Raw genomic sequence first — 21,166 nt, 5'->3', positions numbered from 1 at the left:
CAGCTCAGACTCCAATCGCAGCCTTGTGTTTGCCAGTTCAAAGGAGATCTGCTAAAGAACCATAAAGCCCAACAGAAAGCCCAGGCAAAATCAAAGCACACAAACAAATCCCACAGCAACACATTAAACCCAGACATCACTTTAAACAAATCAAACGCCTTGCTTCAAAAGAGCAGCTAAGCACGCGCATATGAATACACATGCTGACACAATGACATGCAGTTACAGGGCAAACGTATACAACCAGGCAATCTTAGACTGTGTGTGCAGTTGTGTCTATGTATGCAGCATTTACTCACTGTTAATTACACACAGTATCCCCAGCTCTCATTTAAAGACTCTAATAAAATGTTATTACAGACATAAGCACTTCCACCTGTTGAGCTTTTACTGTGCATCATTTGCCTCTGCACATACTCGTGTGTGTGTGTGTGCATGAGTAAAGCAGACACATGTACTCTACTAATATCTGCACAGTGTGTGCGAGTACAGATCTGCTTGTTCTGTATCTTCAGAAAGGGCCTGAACGCCACCAAAGGACATAAAACGTCCTTTTGCGAACTGCCGGAATAATGCAGCACTAAAGTTTCTTGATCAAACAGTCGATTCCTTTTGTGTGGTTTCTGAGTAAGTGAATTAACCTGAATTGCCTCTTATGAGCAGTTTATCATTGCTCATGGGTTAAATTAGCCATTAAACGATCTGGGAGTCCCAGTTTTGCTGGTTTGGGCAGATCTCAAAGGGGTGCCGTTCAAATTCATTATGACTTGCTAATAAATCTTAGAGAGCCCCAGTTAAAGCTGTGTTAAGCCCTCACATACACAAAGTTAGTCCTCGATTGCTTTAAAACATCTGCTTTACAAAAACAAGTTTTTCTATTAAAACTCCTCTAAAGTGGCTGATTAACTTTAATCACCATCTCTTTCCGTTGTTGAGGAGTTTGGCATTTTGGTACAAAGCATTGCTTTCATTCACAATGTGACTTGTCCTGCAAAAGTGTTCACATCCCCGGGGTGTTCTTATTTTTAAATTTTTCTCACATCACAACCACAGACTTCAACTTAAGCAAAAATACTAACACAGAGGTTTATGAAGGTGTAATAGATGGATTATTATTGTTTTGTTTCCCCAAAAAATATGAAAGAGAGCGTGTATTAGTATTCGACCCTTAATAGTACTCATAGTCAATTCCAAATTGACTGAAGCTCCATCAAACTTAATGGAGAAACGTTCATTTTAAGTCCCCAGATTCTTAACTGGATTTATGGCTGAATTATTGCTCCATGTTCTGTTTGGTTGTCTTCAACCCCTCCATCACACCCAGGAAGCTCTTATGTTTAGTGTTACTAATATGCAATGCATAGCTTCTTGCTTGCAGGCCAGAAAGTTCAGTATTTATCTCATCTAACCAGAGCACCTTCTTTCACAATTTACTGCACATGGTGTGTGTTAAATTGCAAACTGGTCTTCAAAAGGCTGTCTTTCAACATCTTTTTTTTTTCACCATTGTTTGATAAAAGACATATTTGTTTAGTGCACTTGTCTCCTAACCCTGACTGTTTAGATGAATGGCCATATCTCTGGGTTTTCTATTGCACTCTACTCTTTCCATTTTCACATGATGGATGGAATGGTACTTGGTGAAATCTCCAGAGCTTGGGGCAGTGTTTTCAAACTTTACTCCTGACCTGTCATATTCTTCATGATGGGGTTTGTTCACTAATGATGCACTGTATTTTATTTTGGTATATGAGAGTACAGAGGGTGAATACAACTGCACACCACAATTTTCATTTATGTGTAAATGAAAATTGTGTAAACATTTATTACTAAGCATCAATAATTTTTCTTTCACCCCATAATTAGGTTCTAGGTCATGCTCATCTGTCACGAAAATACAATGGAGTTAGTGACGTAAGATAGCAGAAGCATGAGTGCTTCTCCAAGGCACTGTTTCTTTATGTAGATGATCATTTTCACTGTAAGTAGTTTGCTTAGATTGTAATCACAGTTGACATTTGTTCAACCACCTACAGTGTAGTAAAAATGAAAATGATAGATATTCTTATTTCAACTTTAAAAAGGCAAGTCAAATTTGACTTGAAAACATAGAAGAAGAAAAAACTGGGATATAAGCTATCACTCAGATGTTGAGCTACAAGCTACAGATGGTAAAAAGGAGTTGAGACAGGTAGCTGCCTTCCTGCAAAGCTGCAGCTTTCTTTCTCTTTGCTCCCCTGCAGTCTGGGCCTGATGGTAAATCGTAATTACCAAGACGCTTGCCAGTAACACAGCAGACTGTTGTGTAGCCAGCAATGTCACCACCTGCCTACCTAATGAAAAGACAGGATTCAACAGAACCTTGACATGGCTCTTAAATCTGCAACATGAACACACAGAAGTGTGCCAAACATTTATTTTTGAAGTGCACTCTTTAAATGATAAGGATACTCCAAGGGGGAAAAAAAAAACTATTTAGCCAAGACATTTATTGCTTGCTTATGTTTTATTGACTTCAAACTGTGAACTACTGAACAGCCATGTGTGCAGCTTACAGCTGCTTAACAATAGAGGAAGGCTGGACTGTCTGTTTTTGCAGGAAAATGGATGTGGAATGGATTTTTTTTTCAGCAGTGAAAAGCAACAAGTATTGTTTTAAAACCTGTTTAAAACTTGTAGCTTACGTAATAGAGTTATTTATATGATGCCACAAACTGTCTTTGTCATTTTCAGCCAGAGAGAGGTTGGAGGAGGTAGAGTAGGGGAGAAAGAAATGAGGGAAGGAAGGGCGAATCTCTTTCTACTTTCCGCCCCGCTGTTTGAAGTCTAAAATCTTTTGCAGGGTTTTAAACATCTGTTTCCAAACTGCCAGCAGTCACTAATTAGGGCTAAAAACAAGACGGGACATCGTGAGAACCCTCGGGTGGGCATGAGGCAACATGCACACCCCGTGAAAGGAGAAAAAAAAAAAGAAAAAAAAGAAGAAAAAAAAACCCACGACATTCCTCTGCTTAAACACTACTCCTCTGAAGGGGGGAGTGGGACAGGGGAAAGACCGGGCTGGAGGGAGGTGAGGTGGTGATAGCAGTAGGTTGCTGGAAGGAAAAGACACAAGAGATGGGTAGGCGTTATTTTACAGCCCCACCTGTCAGTGTTTTCTGTTTTATACAAGGGACCTTGTGTATGCATGTACATGTTTGTGGCTTGTTTTTAATAGGGCTTTATTGTACTTTACAACTGAAGTCATCAGATGTGAGCTGTTGCAGTTCTTCACTGACTCATTTGCTTCTCCATCTTCACCTCCACCTTCTGCTTTTTTCTCTTTTATTGCTTTATTTCTCCCCTAAGTTATTTACCTTCACCTATAATTGGCTCTGTCTACTGTTAGTGCTCACTGAAGTAATGCTCTCCGGCCTGTGGCCACCTGTAACCTGTTGGAGAGCAGACTCAGTATAAAGCTGGTGTGGTACTTAACAATTAACTTCCTTCATTAGACAAAGAAAAGAGTCCATGAAGTGCTTTTTAAAAGATAATTAAGATTCTGTGCTCTGCATTCTAACTAATGTTTTGGAGATCAAGGCATCAGATGTCTAACAACAGTGACATTTGAAGAACACTTTATCTCTACAAAGGTCATCAGAGGCCATCAGTCCTGTCAGTAAGCAGAGGTCTGGAGTCTAAAACCATCACGACCACTGAGACAGACAGAGGAGGGATTTGAACTGGCAACCTACTGGTTACAGGTCAACCCCTACCTGCTGAGTCAGCGTTGCACCCTATTTTATTTTATAGTTTATATAGGAAAGCTACAAATATCCACACTGCTGCAATGTTAATCTAGTCTATTGATTTTTATTATAATAAGGTTTTCTGTGACACAAGGCCACCACAGTAATTATGTCTGAAGGGAACGCGTCTCCCTCACATTTGAAAAAGATTTGTTTTGGAACCCAAAACATTTATGATAGAATATTACTTCCCCCAGCAAAGTTGCAGCATGTAAATATCTTTTATTTGTTAAAATTATCATTATGTGGTATGGCATAAGACAGAAAATGTATGAAAAGAAAGCTCCTCTGCCTTCTCCCAGTCCTCCCAGTACAGACATGCACCATCCAGTGAGACATAACCAGAGCCAGGGGGAGGGGGGGCTTTAGCGCTGTCAGCCATGCTTGTTCTAAAACCCTCCAAATTGCTTTCTGCTATTCTACAACTGGTTCACCACAAAATTTCCTGCCATGAATGCTGGTTAGCATGGACACTGGTGATGCTGGATAATTGGTTGTCCTATATGTTGTTTCTCTGTCATTAGTACATTTAGCACCATGTACATGAGGATGATTGACAGCACTAAGATGCTCCTTCTGTCTCTGATTGGTTGATTTTGACAGGGCAATTTTGCAGACCGCTAGTGACATTGGGAGAAGGTGGAGGAGCCTGATCTTTTCACAGACTGTCTCATATTACCTTGTCACAACATGGTAACAGTTTTAATAAATATGGAGAAAACATATTTTTGCAAAAGTTACTTAAATGACAGTTTTCACAGAGAGAACTTGCAAACTCCATGCAGAATGATTTGAACAAAGGATCTTCTAGTTGCAAGGCTACGTTGCTACTAACTATGCCACTGTCCAGCACAAGTTAAATATGTAAAAAATGTTGACCAAAATTATATTTTGAATCAGTGGGCAAGAAGACCTCGAAAATAACATGCCAACACACTACATGTTCATTAGCTATCATGTCACAATACAAGGGGATCACATAATAATGAAAATTAATTTGACAAATTATATCTTTATCACTGTAACTTGAATTGTAAAGCTGCAACGAAGAGCATATTGAATTCTGCACATGTGTTGTTTCAAATTGTGCACCACTGAATGGTAATGGAAGATTTTAACAATACAACATCTCAGATTAACAAAATGTGTCTTGTTAATGAGCATTCCAACTGGATATGTCATTTTATGAAGATAAGCAAAGAAAACAAAACAAAGATGCATGTTGTGCCGTGAGACAGCCTGAGTCAATTTGATTCCTTTAAAACCTGAATTACGATGAAGCACTCATTCAAAACAAAACAACAATTGTGTAACCGAAACCGAGTCAGTCTGTTTAAACAAAATAAGAGGCCTCACAGAGTAAAATATAGGCTTTGTTTAGCTTAGCAATTCATTATTACTCATGTTATATCAACTCCCCCTCACTAATAGAAACCTTTTGTCATCAATCTGACAGGCTGCCAGTCTTGGCCAGGATTGTCTTTCATAAGACATTTTTAATCTCAATGGGATTTTCTTGGTGAAATAAAGGCTAAATACAAAAATAACATCAAATAAATGGCTATATGACTAACTCTAACGTCCACCTACAGCAGAGAGGCCAGCTGTTGTTGCATTCGGCTGACGAATGCATTTGTGTTTTGTCTGCAAAATCAAGGGAACCAGAAGTAAACTGATGAAAAGATACGATCCCAAATTACTCTGGAGGAAACCGGGGAACAATGAGCAATTTACAGTTGCTACTTGTCTCTCTGCCACAACAGAGCTGGTCGCAGCCCAGCTTATCAATGTCATTACATTTTTTGCTTGCGTTCCCCCAAGGGCAAATCCTTTAGAACTAGTCATCAAAACAATGCTTGAGTGTCTTTTCAAAAGGTGGCGGTTTTAATCGTTGCCTTTGAAAAAAAATAAATAAAAAAATAAACTGGCAAAATTCTCAACTAATTACAACCTCTTGCACCTCCATTAATCTTGTCATAAAAGACATTAATCAAGAGTAAAAAATGTGTCGACAAAAGACAGCCAGTGTGACAACGTTATATCATTATATCATCATTTCTGTTAGAAAAACAAAACAAAAAAAAAAACCTTTGAATTTTGAGCTTCTGTGAAAACAAGATCAGCGGATCCAGTCTTAGAAGAAACAGCAAATGGAATGCATCTCAATATATTCTTAAAAATATGCACTATATATTTAGACTTGACTGTTGTCTTATCCATAAACAGATACCAAAGTTTTTAGTAGCATGTGAAAGAAAAAGCTTGAAAATTGCAATACATTTGCACAGAAAAGACACATTAAGCGTTGGACAAAAACTGAGGAATTATGAGTTTAGAAGAAGTAGGGAACCTTAAAGATGACAGAAACTATCCTAATAATTAAGTCTCAAATTTCCACTTCCTCAACAGAGAAACAGTGTTCACTGCATTTTCATTCAGACTTACTGTTTTATGAAGAAAAGTACCAGTTCTATTATACTAACTATTTAGCAACATTAATAAATATTTTTGCCACTTTCTCTTTATCCTTCTGGAAACATTATGACCAAATTATTAGTGTCACACAACTGAAGCTTGTGCAAAGCTTATTATAAACATTTAGCATCAGACCTGAAATGTCTTGTCATCTAGATGTCATTGGTTTATTTTGTTTGTTTTAATTTGTTGGACAGTCACAGAATTGAGCATCAATGTAATGTAATAAAAGAACCACTTAGATGAACAAATGAAAAGTAGGTGTGCTTTGATGCATAATGATGTGATGCAATTATTTATTTGAGAATGAAAAGAAAACTTATTAAATCAGCAGTCTCTTATGTCTGTATGTATTATTTAAACTAAATACCCAGGTCTATGTATTGCAAATAAGAATAAAGTAATGTAGCTCCAGTAACAGCAGTAAGAATTGTTGTTGATTTTCTGTTTTTCGATCTATTTTCAATAGGAAGTGTGCAATTTTGCACAGAAACTTTTCTGCATTGTTGACCAATTGAGCCGTTTCATCTTTTGTTATGAAACCAAGCCACATAATACTACACTCTAAAGGTCAGCACAGAAACAAACTGCAGTGTTGAACCAAAAATTGTTGTTTTTGTTTTTACAGAACACTGCAAATATTGCATGAAGATAGTAGCAATTAGCATTATGCAGTTGAAACCAGATATTGACATAAACTGATTACAAAGACAAATGTATTGCTTTCTCACAGTCTGAAGTCAAATCATACCAAACTGTTCTTGTTTTAGTTTAGTTAGACTTACCAAAATTATGTCTTTTTGCTAAATCACAGAGAAATTTGTTTTGTAACTTCCATCAATTTCAAAAGTTTACATACATTTGGTTTGTATCAGGGACCAAATCTATGCACCTGATACATTTTAAAAAGCTGTCGTTTATAAATTTTTTTGCTTTGTGTCAAACCTTTCGGGCTTCCACAAACTTCTAACAGGCTAACTGACACATTAAGTTAATTGGAGTCACACCTGTGGATGTATTTCAAGGCCACACCTGGAACACACGGTTTCCTAGTTTGACACGATTAGAAATTCAACAGAAATCAGTCAAGATATCAGGAAGAGAATTATGCAACTGCACAAGTCTGGCTCATCGTTTGAAACAATTTAACAGCACTTGAAGGTGCCGCGTTCATCTGTTCAAACAATTTTATACAAGTATTGACATGATCGGAATGTCCAACCATCAAAATGCTTATGAAGATGGTTTCTGTGTCCCAGAGATGAACATCTTTTGTTCCCAAATGTGCAGATATACTCCAGAACAAAAACTACCTTGTGGTAAAGGCGGTGTCATCATCCGCAGTCAAACTGTCCTGTACCTGACATGGGCTGAACGGCCCCTCAGAGAGGAAAAAGCCTTTACTTAAAATGAAACATGAAAATCCAGATTGTAGTTTGCAGATGCACACAGGGACAAATATCTTAATTTTTGCAGGCATGTCCTGTGGTCTGATAAAAATAAAGTTGAACTGTTTGGTCATAATTGCCACTGTTATATCTGGAGCAAGAACAGGGATAGTTGCCCCAGCTAACTGCCAAGTATGTGGGTGGCAGCATCATGTTGTGGAACTGTTTTGTTTTGCTGCAGGAGGAACTGGTCCACTTCATAAAATAGATGTCATCATGAGGAAAGAACATTATGAAGAAACATTGAAGGGACCTCTAAAGACATCAGCCAGGAAGGAAAAGCTAAAGGACAAAACAGTCAGTGTTCTCAGTCCTATGGGGAGAAAATGTGGGGAGATGTAAAAAGGCATGTGTGAGTGAGGTGAGCTACAAAATGGACTCTGTTACACCAGTTTCGTTAGGAGGAATGGACCAGAACTCAAGCAAACTATTGTGAGAAGTTTGTGGAAGAAAACCCAAAAGGTCTGACCACATGTCATAGAGTTTTAAAGACAGTTATCCCTGACACTGACCAATTCTAACTAAGATAAAACAAGAAAAGGTTGATCAGATTCAACTTCAGACAGTGAGGAAAAATGGAATTGTGTCCTTTTATTCAGTGTATAACTGTATTTGCATATCAAAAGTCACGATTTATCAAATCTAATCACCCACATACATTTTCATGTTAGAACAACCTACTAGTCAAGAAAAGCTTAGTTGTTTAGAAACAACATACTATTTTTTTTGGGAGGGTCCTGTATTATTTGTTGACAGACTTCTTAAAAGCCTTGTTTATATGCAATTTTACCCCAACACATCATGTTATAAATCTCAGTGTGCTAGTAGATCACATTAAAACGTTTCAACGCAGTTTTGTTGGACATGCCTTGCGTTTTGTGTCCCGACTCAGAGATTCTTTTACATTTCTCTTTTGGCTTGTAAAACTCAAGATGGATACAACAAAGTGGCAAACTGCAAGCCTCAACGCAGCAATCCATAAACCAATGACTGACATTATTAGTGATTTATGTAGTAATTAATCTTTAAATTGCTATATAAACAGTTTTAAGAACCCTTCGTATTATGTTGTGCAGACACTCACCTGCCTCCCAACTTTATTATTATGCAACCTCATTCTTGCATGGATGTCTCTGTAGGTTTCGCGGGCATCCAGGAAGTCCCTTGAGAACTTTTCCCCGAATTCCACATCAGGGCTGCAGCCACCCCACTCCCAGGAGTCTGGCTGCAGTCCGGAGAGCTCGGCGGGGTAGTGCTCCATCACACCGTGAACCATCCCTTTCCCTCTCTGGATGGCCTCCAGCTGTAAGCGGCTGAGCTTGAGTCGAAATGCCTCCTCGTCCCCGCGCCGCTTCTCGTCGCAGCCGCATGCTTTCAGTTTTCCCATGGAGCAGGCATTGGCCACTGCGTGCACCACCCCAGCTGCTGCGATCGCATATGCAAAGGCACTCTCTCGAAAACCTGTGGGTACAGTCAGTTTATAAGTAAAAAAGCTCAAGCCGAAGGACACAGTAAGCTTTTAACAGGAAAAAAAAGCATATGTTTAGAAAAAAGATAATTTCAATGTAAATGACTAAAGCTTGAGAAAGAATAGCATCAGAACGACATAAATGAAAGCATAGGGGACAATTAACAAACACAGCAAAACACATACTTTTTAAATAAGGATTGTATGTGTCAGACCAGCTAAAAGAAGTTACTTATTGTGAAGGGTAAGACAAAAAATGTATAGTTTTTTATTGTTTTTTTTTTCAGATAAAAGTCTGAAAACAAGTCTGTATTAAGATAACTTCATTTTATCTCAATTAAACCAGCTTTGTTGTCCTGTTCCTTGTCCAGCTTCCCTGTCCTTTCACAGAAAAGTAACCCCACTTCATGACTGTACCACCACTATGATATACTATGGGTGTAGTGCATTTAGGCTTATCTGCAATTTTAGGATGTTTTCACAACGTGACAGTCTTTTGGTCGACTTTATTTTCTGAACTAAAAGCAGACTTTTTTTGTCAGTTTGTTTAATGGGGTTTGCTTTCACATTGTGCTTTTCTCCAAGCACAATGTAAACAAAGCCATGCGGGTGACGATCACTGCCCCCATTTGACAGAAATGATGGGGGACAAAGCACAGAAAAAAACTAACTTTCGTAAGTTCTTCTTGCTGCATTTGAGTTCTTGATATTTGTGCTGTTATTGCAACTACAACGCCATTCAGAAAGTCATGACCCGCTCATACAGCGAGGGTTGGGATTTTTTAAATTTCTCAATGACATGGCCAAATGCGAGCTGTAAGCTGAATGAGACAGGATGTTGACTCACAACATTCTGCCAGCAGTGTCGCTGAGAAGAAAACAGTATGATTTCAGTACAATCAGCACATGCAGCAGTACCAGTAGCAACGTTGAAGGGCTCATTTTTACCAATATGCCCAGTAGCAGTGAGCCATGAAGCCCAAAAAGATGTAATATTCTAATATTCAAAGACGCAACATTTTCTTTACACCAAATGAAACTTAGGAAAGAATTTGTGACGCTCAATGATTGCGCAAATCACCACTCAACAGATTTGCATACCTTATGAGAGATATTACAAATATTGTTTCCTTGTATCATATCACTAAGCAAGCAAACACTCAAAATGCATGAGGAAATACAAGAGACAATAACAGTTAAGTAGTTTCTCCTGGTAGACCAGAAGAACATGAACAAACTGTTACCACTCCCATTCAACAACACAAAAGGCAATCACCGACCGTGACAAATGTGGCTTGCGTCTTTTTGTTTGTCCTGCTGCTATAGATATACAGCACTTTACAAAGGTTGTCAAACCAACTGACATTTATCACAATGTCAAGTTACAACCACACCGAGAGGGAAATCATATGTGATAGACCAACACAAAATAAAGCAGAACTCAAAAAAAAAAAAAAAAAATTAAAATCTAGCTGGTTTTACAGAAATTCTTAACTGAAGACAAAATATCTGAAAAGTGCGGCATCTTTTTAAACTTTACGTCAATGCTTTTGCAGTCTATTTTCAGAATATTTGCAGCTGAAAGACTTTTTGGTTGGTAGCTACAAGGTTTGGAAATCGGAACACTGAAACTGTTGCCCTTTTCTGCATGACAATATCAGCTTTCATTTCTCTGCCACAAAGTCAGATCTCTGTGTAGAGAATATTCTGACAAATGAAAATACTTTGACATAAGCCACTCACTTGTTTCTGTGGTTAAATATTTAATGGAATTTTCCCAACCGCAAAAAAAAAAAAAAAAAAAAAAAATCATGCCACAGCATGATGCTGCTGTCATCATGTTTCAGAGTATAGATAGTGTGTATCCTTGGTTGTCATGTTGCTGTTTTTGCTCACTAATGACCCTCGAATGTCACAAAATGCTTCATTTATATCGACATAACATTACACAGATGGACTTGATTCACTAATTTGATGGCCTCTGAAGCTAAACTGTTGCAATAGGTTTTAATTAGGGGGATCATCATAAAGAGGACAAATTACAAGTCAACAAAACACACAAATCAACACACAATTTTTACTTTTTATTTTTTTTTCTCCTCCAACTCCCAAAACTGTGCTATAATTGTGTTGGTCTATCATATAAGATCCAAATAAACTACATTGAATTGTGGTGGTTGTAGCATGACAAAATGTGGAAAACATCAAGACCTATGAATGTTTTTGCAAGGTCTGCTTGGAGATTAAATAAACCAGCACTAATAAGAAGTCAGGGATAAAAATATTTCTGACTTTGACCTAACCTACTCCTTATGTTATTTTGATCTTTTGTACAGATCATAATCATCAGTCAGCTTGATTACTCATTTGTGCTTCTGGATGATCTAGTTTGATTCTTCCTCTGACTTTCATCTTTTTAAATGTGGTGCTGAAAACTTAATGAAAAATGTATTTGTTTATTCTAGACAAGCTGCTTGTGCCATATTGCGGCTTTTGCCTTGTAATCAAGCCAAATTGGCTCGAAGGATCACTGCAAGAACGGGACGTGATTCAATACCTGTGTGTGGATTCTCCTGACTGTGTAACCGATGTAACCTTGTCAGCTACACACACATTTTTCTCCTTGATAGCAAATGCAAATTAATATGTCATTTTTAGGTGCAGTCTTACTTTGCACAAACAGATGTGTGCATGCATTTGCACTGTGAGAAAAAAAACAACAATATTTATTTATGGAACTCTTGAATAATACTGGTTGAAGGGAGACATATTAACACGTCCCATCTGGGGTTTCTGCTGTTAGATCTGAGCTTTTTGTCTGAAGGTGCCATCAGTTTCTTTAAAAGCAGCCCCACTGGGATCCACTTACTGGTTTAGAAAACAGTGAGGACTAGAATGGAAACTTGTAAAGCAAACATGAAAAGAAACCACTCAGGGGTTTACAGTGCAACAGTTTGAAAGGGGGAAATGATCCAAGCTGCTTGTTGGAGTCATATAAAACTATTAACTTCCCTTTTTAGTGCAGTTTGAGGTTACTTCCTTCTTTCTACACATGTCAGAAAACATAAAACTGCTTTGTTTTTGCAAGAATATGGTGTAACGTTTGACGCAGTTGCTGCCGTACTGAAATTCTTTGCTCAGCATATACAGCCTAATGATATACACATAAAACGTCAAAGGCAGTCGTATATGGACTAAACAAGAGAGTCTTGCACAAAATAAGAACATTCATTTGCAATGGCACAATAACGGAAGGTTTAAAACTTAGTATTCTCAGAATATCTAAACCAAATCTGAAGCATTTTACTCATACGGACGGATTGGAAACAAATTGCACATGTTTTAGGGGCACCCTTTATGTCAACAATTACAAGTGCAATATGCAAAAGGCTGAATCAGGAAACAAAATATTTAAGAAAAAAATAGTCTTTGATGTTTTCCTGAACATAACTCTCTACCTTTTAACATTTGAATTTCAGTTAAGAATGTAATAAAATCAGAAGCCAGAAATGCCTTTCTGGAATTTACATAAAACTTTCACCCCAAGAGTTTTATATGTTTTAAAAAAAATGTCATCACAAAAATGTCGTTATTAGTATGTGTTGATTTATTACTTGGAAGATCAAACTTTTATTCATTTCAAGCAAACACCTTGAAGCTGGGTTGTGATGATTCACTGCGGATCCACCTCAAAGACTTTTTATGACGACAATTCAACAATTTTGGCTGCAAAGAAGAACCTTTAAGCATCTCAGCTGTCTCACATAGATACCAAAACTCTCAGGACTTCACACACATTTTGTATAGAGTGGTGTGTGTATTGTGTGATGCTTTAGCACTTGCATAAATTTAGATAGTTGGTGGAACTGTAAGTTTTGCTGTCAAATTGAATTGGAGGACAGTAATTCAAAGCACACCAGCACATTGACCTCTGGATGGCTCAGACCACATAAACAAACGTTTTGAAATGGCCTAGTGAAAGTCTGGTCTTTGATCAAATTCAGATTTTGTTGCATAACTTTAACTGTGAAGTCTTTTATTGTAAACACTTGCTTTATCAAAGTGACGGGTATGTTTAAATGACATCATTATTTGAAAATAACTATTTATCTAGGGTTTTCTATTTGTTGATAAGAAACCCTTTGAACAGTGCAAAAATGCAAAATCTTATCAAGCACTTCAGATTTAGTTTCTAGTGCAAATATCTTAGTACACTTGAAATAAGACAAAACTAACTTAAAAGTAACTTTTCAAACATAAAACATACCGGAGCAGGTTTTATGTCACATATAACAGGAAAAATGTCTTGTTATAAGTGAAATAATATGCCAGTGGAACTAGTCATTTGTCAATATTAAGGAATTATTGACTTAAAACAAGCTCCTTTATATACATTTCTGAAAAGTTACTTTTAAGTTAGGTTTGTCTTATTTCAAGTGTGTTAAGATATTTCCAAAAACTAGATTAAAAGTGCAGTGAAACATTTAAGAGTGACAAAAATAAAAAAAATAAATAAAAATAAAAATAAAAAGATAAAAGTAATGAATTCTGTAAAATCCTTTTCTACAGGACTGAAAATGGGAAATTAATGACACACAAGTGGATTTAATTTACTAACTGAATTCTGAAGACACTGCAATTATTTCTCAAATTTTGAGCAAAGAGTCTAAATAAGTGCATATGAATGTCTCACTTTCTAGATTTAAAATTTTAATTTAGAATTTTTTATTCTGCAGAAACCGACTAAACAGGTTTATTTCATTTTTATTTCTTCATTAAGCATTACTTTCATTTGGCTTACAAAAAAAAAAAAAAAAAACATTCACAGAGGTTTGTGGTTTCAACGTGAAAAAGTTTGAGGGATATGAATACTTTTAAGGGTGGCACATATATTTCATAACACCTTGGGAAGAAATGTGGTTGGTTGTATTGGAGTGCTGTGCGGCTTACCCACTCTTAACATCTAATCAGCTAGTGCTCTGCGACTTGCTTAATTGGCAGCTCAGGGCGATGGGTTCACCTTAACCCCCCTACCACACTGGTTGTTACATAAAACAGAGAGAAAGGAAAAAGGTTTTTTAGGCCTGGCTTGAAAGCAGTTTTTTTTAAAATGGCCTTCTTTAATGGCTCGGAGCCAGGAAGTTAGGAAGCCAAAGAGCCAAGTTGACGAGTAGGTATGAAGTCAGAGGCGGCGACCGCATTCCTTCAATCAAATCAATAGCACTGCTATAACTCCACTGCCAATTTTATGAAGGTACAAGCACATCGTGTTGAGGCATGGCCCGTTTAATTAGTTTATGTGGGATGGATCAAAGGTGGTTTAAACAGGGGCCACATCCCAGAACCTTAAGTACCTCTCACAAAACACTTGCAAGTCAGGCCTGAGACAACCTTTTCCTGTCTTGGTGTGAATTAGGTAAGGAGCAAGGTGGCATGAGGGTTTGAAGTCAACCTGCTGCTTTTAAGCCTCTGAATTGCCAAGAGAGGCACTTACAAAGACATGCTGGTGGGTAGGTGTGAAACTGAGAGTGGTAAGAGTAGTACCCCAGTCTAACCAATGAATACGCTGGCAATTCCTGCTTTCAGATGTCTGCTTCATGGAGGTAAGCAAGCTTTGTCCGAAGTCAGACCTTTCATAAAAAGTCAATAAATGAACATTTTAGTGTTATATTTATGTATTATGAACTAAATGAATACTTAAAGTATTTCTGCATTAGGCAGTTTTATGTTAATGGAGGCCAAGAAAGCTCGTAGTCATTGTCACTAAAGACAATGTAAAGCATGGCATAAATCACATTTTAATTATTGTATCAAAATTTGCATTTTGTCATGTTGGAAGCGAAATAAAAGTTTGATTTTCTATAACCAAAAATCTAAAATTAGCTCTTTAGCTTATAAATTATAAACTGCCATCTTGTTTTCTGAAAGTTGCAGGTGAATTATAGTAATTAAAAAGCTATCTTTGGTTATTGTTTTTTTTATTATTATTATGAGAAATAATACTCTAACTTAAACTTTCATGTACATAACTCGAAGGAATTCCCCATCTGCCACCTCTACCCTAACAATTTGACCTGCATAGGGTGGGAGAGGAGAGATGGCACTTAGGCACACCCCCATACATCGAAAGCCTGTTTTAGCTCCTGTCCGGCTCTGCTCTGGGCTCCTCCACGCGGGTCCCCGGAAGACTTGGGAACAAATCAATCTAACAAATAATTCACCGGCTGCGGCACGCCCGGCTGAACTGATGGCAGAGGAAGTGGCAAAATGAATTAAAGTTTCAAAGGAAACTGTCACTTTGTGTTACAGAAACCGACTAAACAGGTTTATGCTTTTGCCTCCGAGAGTTGGGAAAGTGCTGAGAGCAAATTCACAAGTACTCACTCTGGCAAGGGAAGTAAAAGCATTAGGAGCAGGCGCAGTGACAGATAAGGGGAGGCAAAACGAAAGAAAGAATGACAGATTGAGACGGTCCGATTCTCCTACTTCTGTTGATCCACGTCTTGCTTGGGTTCCTCCTTAGCCTAGTTTTTAATGCAAGCTGAGTAAGAATGAACACGAGCCCAGAAAATTCACAGGAGACCATCAGCAGAGATCTGTGGCGTAGCCTGAGGATCCAACAGCTTCTGATGCAGCAAAATTAGACTTCTAAATTGTTTATATTGTACTATCCAATGACATGTCTTGCTTTTTAAAACTATTAATAAAGTTAGTTAAACAATTCTGGTTTGGCCTACTCCGTCTATGCATGTAAGACGGTCATGTCTAGTTCCACAGGCAGTTTTGCTGAAAAGCATGCCAGATTTCATCTAATTCGGGTCTGTAAACATGTCTCATTGAAAGCACCGCCGCGCTGCAGTAGCTGCACGCAATAATGGCTGCAACATGTTAACTTGTATCCATTTTTCAGCTTCTGTGGAGGGGATCGTATCAACATGCAACAGATGAATCATCTGATTTAAAGAGGTTGTTTATGTCAGTGGTTTGGAGTTTCTGCACCCGAGGCGAACCAGGGATGCCAGACAACTACTGTAGCAACTGCCTGCAGTAATAATGACAAACAGCCTTTGAATGAGGCAGTTATGAGGGAAAGTAAGGCCAGCGGTGCGCAAGCTTACAGTGCAATGAAAAAAAGTTTCTTTTCAGTAGTAGCACAAACTTACTTAAGCCTGAAACTCTAAAGATCTGCATGAATGCTAGAGATGAAATACACACAGTGTCTTGCTAAAGTATTCATAGCTCTTGGACTTTCTTGCATTTTTTTCAGTTTACAGACTGAAACTTCAGTGCTTTTCATTAACTTCTTATGTAATACTTCAACACAGCGCATACAATTAAGAAATGAAAGAAAAGTGATTCATGGCTTTAAAATAAGAATCTCAGAAGTGTGATATTAATTTGGTTTCATCTTGTTGCATTTCGCTGCAGGCTACAACTGTTTTTTTTTTGTTTTGTTTTTTTTTCGCATTTAGAAACAAAATGTTTTCACCTTCTTTCATATTAGCAAAGTAGCACATTTTAGATAAGATTGGGACATTCAAGAGTCGCTACAGAATCTCACCTGTACTTCAGACAAGACTTCAAATGGATCATTTTAAAAAAAATGAACAAGCTTTGATCTGAGTCATTCCATTGTAGCCCTGACTGTCTATTTAAAGTGATTGAATTGCTGGAAGGGAATCCTTTGACCCAGTTGCTAGTCAGCTTCAAACTTTAATGGCTTTTTCTTCCATGACTGACTTGTATTTACCGTCATTCATAATCCAGTCAACCATGACCAACTTTCCTGCGCACAATTAGGAATTGGGAATTAGGAATTAGGAAAAACATGAGGGAAACATGGTAGTGGCAGCGTAATACTGCCACTACCATGTTCCGTTGTGGAAAAAGGTGTGTTACGGTAAAAAGCAGTTTAAGTTTTCCTTCACACAGACGATTTTTGCATATGGGCCATAATGTTAAAGTTTGATCTCATTTTACCAGATATTTACGGTCACAAACCTTAAATGAGATTTTTTTTTTTGATGCCACTTAAAAAAATTGTGCATGTTAATGTTAAGGCAACATATTAAAATCTAAATGAAATGCATTGAAGTGTGGTTTTCAAAATACATTTTCCACTAATCAATCAATCAAATTTTCTTTGTATAGCACATTTCAGCAGCAAGGCATTTCAAAGTGCTTTACATAATTAAAAACAGAACCAGAGTCATGTAACATTGAATAAACAGTGAGAAAGAGAAAGTACAAATATTGATACTAAAGTATCAATATTTGTGGAAAATAAGGCAAAAATAATCTGGCATACAAAATAAATTAACAGAAAATGATCCTTTCACTAAAGTAAAAGGAATATTACTTTTCTTTAAGTTTTCTTCCTAAACTCAGAGCTGTTTAGTAATAGGGACCTTCTGGATAAATAATAATATAAACACTCCTCCAGATATATAGTTGCCAAGTATATTTTCTTTTTAATTTTGTTTTGCACTTTTTATATGCTGAAAATAATATTTTATTAGGGATAAATTAACTGAAAGCCAACCTAACCCAAAACTGAAACTATCAGCCACATGTTCCAACTGTCCAGGTGCTCCGGCTACTAAGAAATTGATGCCTTTTCCAGTCAATGACCTGGGATGAGACCATCTGAAGGCTTCTCCGCTCAAAATATCCCCTTTCATCCTTTGTGGCTAACTCGCAAAGCTCCGAGCACAACAAAGCATCGGAGAAAACCGATCTGCAGCAGGTTTGGTAATCTGAAGTTGACTAGTTTCTTTTGAAGTTATCTGCTCCTTTGTGTGGGTTTTTGAGGAGCAACAGTAATGTGGTTGGGAAGGTCTGCTGGTGACTGGAGATAACCCGACCACTGGACGGCATCTTGCAAGGCGGCATTGATGAAAATGCAAAATGATCTCTTTGTGCAGTTTTTTTTTTTTTTTTTTTTTTAACCTTTGAAGAACAATATTATATTAACCGTTGTTTGGGATCTTTTGTATCGCTGTACTGGCTAATCTCTCTGTAAGCCTGTGCTTTAAAGGGACTTCATTGAAGTGTATTTGAGGAGAAAACCACAAGCCATTTGAAATCTAAATTTTTGGTACTCTGTGTTGACTGCTGAACTTTATCTTTTATGAATTTGAACATTACTTCCGTTAGAAAATTCTACATTTTGCCTTTCATAATTCTAAGAGTTTTTTTTTTTAATTGGGATGCAAACAGCCACATGACAGATAAAGCAACAGACTCAGAAGGGTGCAGTAAAACTGACCTCTTTTAAAGACTATGCTGTCGTAGGGGATTTTGTTTCTTGTCTCCAGGCTGGAGCAGTTCCAGCGGTGCCCTCTGAACTGGTGCTGGCACTCGTGGATGGCGATCTGGATCCCCTGGATTGCCGAAGCCGTCACATCCGGATTGCGCATGCACACCTCCAGCTGGCGTTTCGTCAAACCGGGTAGCGTCATGCAAACTGTGTTGGCATTCAGGATGGGTTCAATGTTATGAAGCTTCAGACCTAAGATCTCATTGGAATCCACCCTGTGAGGAGCACAAAGTTGGGGGTTATTAGCAGGACGGCTCTGTGGTCCAGACCTTCTTGCCTCCGCTTGGCCAGGTTTTGTTAGACACTAAAGTCTAGTTAAGACCACCAAGTCTCCTTGAATGTGACCCCAATATTCAGTTCCCACAGTAACACAAAGATGGCTCAAGTGCACAGTCTCCATTGTGGCTGGGTCGTGTAAAACGTAAAAAATATACATGATTAACTGTCACACAACCAGCTCCAGATGTGTCCACTTTTTTAAGCACTTTCTTGCTTTGTTTGTTTTATTTGTGACTCAGATGATAGTTTTTAGCAGTGTTGCCATTTGTAAGTGCAATAATACGTCATGAAACTTATTTTACATTAATGTAAACAGTCTGGAATTAAATAAAACAAGACCGTTGTCATATAATAAGCTGATGATTCTTAAGTGCCATTTTTAGTACAGCAGTGGAAAACCCCCTGTGATGTTTCCTCATAAATCATGTCTGGAGATATAACTTAGCAAACATTTTCTAATTAACTGTAAAGTTATTTTCAGCCAAGAGAAATTTGTGCTGCAGATCAATCATGTGAAACAGCATTCAGCCGACGGCACTTTCAGAGTTCTTTCCAACTCGACAAAGAAGCAGTAACGGCAGCGAGAATGAAAAACTTGAGCACTGAAAGATCTGAAAGGTGTCCAGCTTTTCCTTTCATCACCATTACGTGTAAATCACAGACTGTGTGCTTCTGTGTGCCTCACGCTGATATACCTGAAGTCACCGGCATGTGTAGCTCTTGGCAAACACACATCAGCAACTGCTGTAGCACACCTTAACATGCAAATACTTTGGAGTAAGGCAGAGTGCACAGTTGCTTTTACAACTAAGCCACTTTGCACGCCACTTCTGTATAAGTTTCTACAACTTATAACTGCTACAGAACTTCACTGGCCACATGTTATCTGAACAGGACGTACATGATTCAAAGGTTTTGACAACTGACCAAACCATGTGCTTTCAGATGCAGATGCTACCTGATGGGATTTCTGCAAAAATCTCACTTTGCAAAGATTAAAATCACATTAACATGTTTTGCTTATGCGTTGAACATAAGCAGGTTTGTGCATCATTTACTTGCAAGAATAAATGATAACTTTTATGGTAAGTTGCAAACTATTTACTGAACATATTAAATCTATCTCTGCAGAATGGTGTTTTTAGCTTATATTTTTTAATAAAAATAAATAAATGAGGTAATAAAAATAAAATAAGTTAACATCTATGTAAAAAAGAAAAAAACAACAACTTTATAGCAACTCACCTTTTATCCAGCAGAGAGATAACCACCAAAACGCATGTCAGTCTGAGGACTGAGTGTTCCATGTTTGCGCTCAATAATAATAATAATAATAATAATAATAATAATAATAATAATAATAATAATAATAATAATAATAATAATAAATAAAAAGTAAATAAAAGTTGCAAAAATTACAGGAGGAGTTTTCAATTCAAACTGGTTCCAGTATAACTCTTCTAAGTTTGGGGATGAATAAACCAAAGTCACGTCCGTCTAAAAGTTTGCGCTGGACTTGACAGCTCCGACAGCCCTGCGTCCAGATGTGCCAGCCTCATTCAAGAAAAAAAAAAAAAAAAAAAGTTTCATCAAGCTCTAAAGTCACTGACAGGCAGGGAACGCTGGTTGCTACAAGTTTGAAGAAAAGTCAGTTCTTTCGCTCTCGAATACATCCGCGCTCATGCCGGTGTCTCCGCCAACGAGGAGTTTCATTGAGAACATCCGAGATAAGACAGACGGCTTCTTACCTATAGGCTTCCCTAAATGAAGTCTGCTTGAGTAGTGATGTTTAGTCCTCTAAACTCCTGCTCTTAGCGCTCTGCCAGCCCACTTTTTTTGCGTCACTCGGGGAGTAGAGGAGCGTCGAGGGAGGTCAAGTGCCTCGTTAAGGCAGGATAGAGATCCTGCGAGATAAGGACACCAAAAACACTTAGCCTGCGCCCTCTGTGAAGCAGAGCAGTTATATATTCTCTGGAGGGGCGATGATGCTGCAAAGAGGCGCAGCGCAGATTTAAACTTAGTTTAGGTATTTAGAGGTTTTTATTTTGGGCGCCAATTATAAAGTTAATTATAAATCCGTGAAAACTGGTTCTTTGCCCTCTTTAGCATGTTAAGTTATGTTTATAATAACTGATCAATTTGCAAGCTATTTATTGGTTGTCGTGGCACAGGGAAGTAAAAACTGGACGAAAAATAAATGTTTATGTTTAATGTTAATTAAAACACATCTGAGCTTATCACGTTGTTTAATTCTGTGCACCACGACGCAATTTACAAAAGAGCGAGGAGAGATTAAAAGCAGCTGCGCTTCTAGCATTTATGGGGGCCGGGTAAGCTCATTATTCCTGCTTCGAGAGGGGTCCCACTTTCATGTACCATCATGTTTCGG

At 37.8% G+C, this 21,166-nt stretch overlaps 1 protein-coding gene across 1 annotated transcript in view; it reads right to left on the bottom strand.

Annotated features, from left to right (window-relative positions):
• The window catches only part of wnt10a (wingless-type MMTV integration site family, member 10a), a 29,957-nt gene extending 9,275 nt beyond the window's left edge, over positions 1-20,682 (bottom strand). Inside the window, exons 1-3 of the mRNA XM_015034151.1 lie at positions 20,023-20,682; positions 18,448-18,713; positions 8,796-9,172 (exon numbers count right to left, since the gene is read on the bottom strand). Of these exons, the coding sequence (XP_014889637.1) occupies positions 8,796-9,172; positions 18,448-18,713; positions 20,023-20,084 (705 nt within the window). The 5' untranslated portion in view covers positions 20,085-20,682. The remainder of the gene's footprint in view (positions 1-8,795; positions 9,173-18,447; positions 18,714-20,022) is intronic.
• Between the last annotated feature and the right edge of the window lie 484 nt (positions 20,683-21,166).

The sequence above is a fragment of the Poecilia latipinna genome, unplaced genomic scaffold (assembly GCF_001443285.1).
Source record: "Poecilia latipinna isolate Pla-1442-1.1 unplaced genomic scaffold, P_latipinna-1.0 Scaffold17, whole genome shotgun sequence".
Lineage (NCBI taxonomy): Eukaryota > Metazoa > Chordata > Actinopteri > Cyprinodontiformes > Poeciliidae > Poecilia > Poecilia latipinna.
This window is presented reverse-complemented; position numbering and strand designations above follow the sequence as displayed.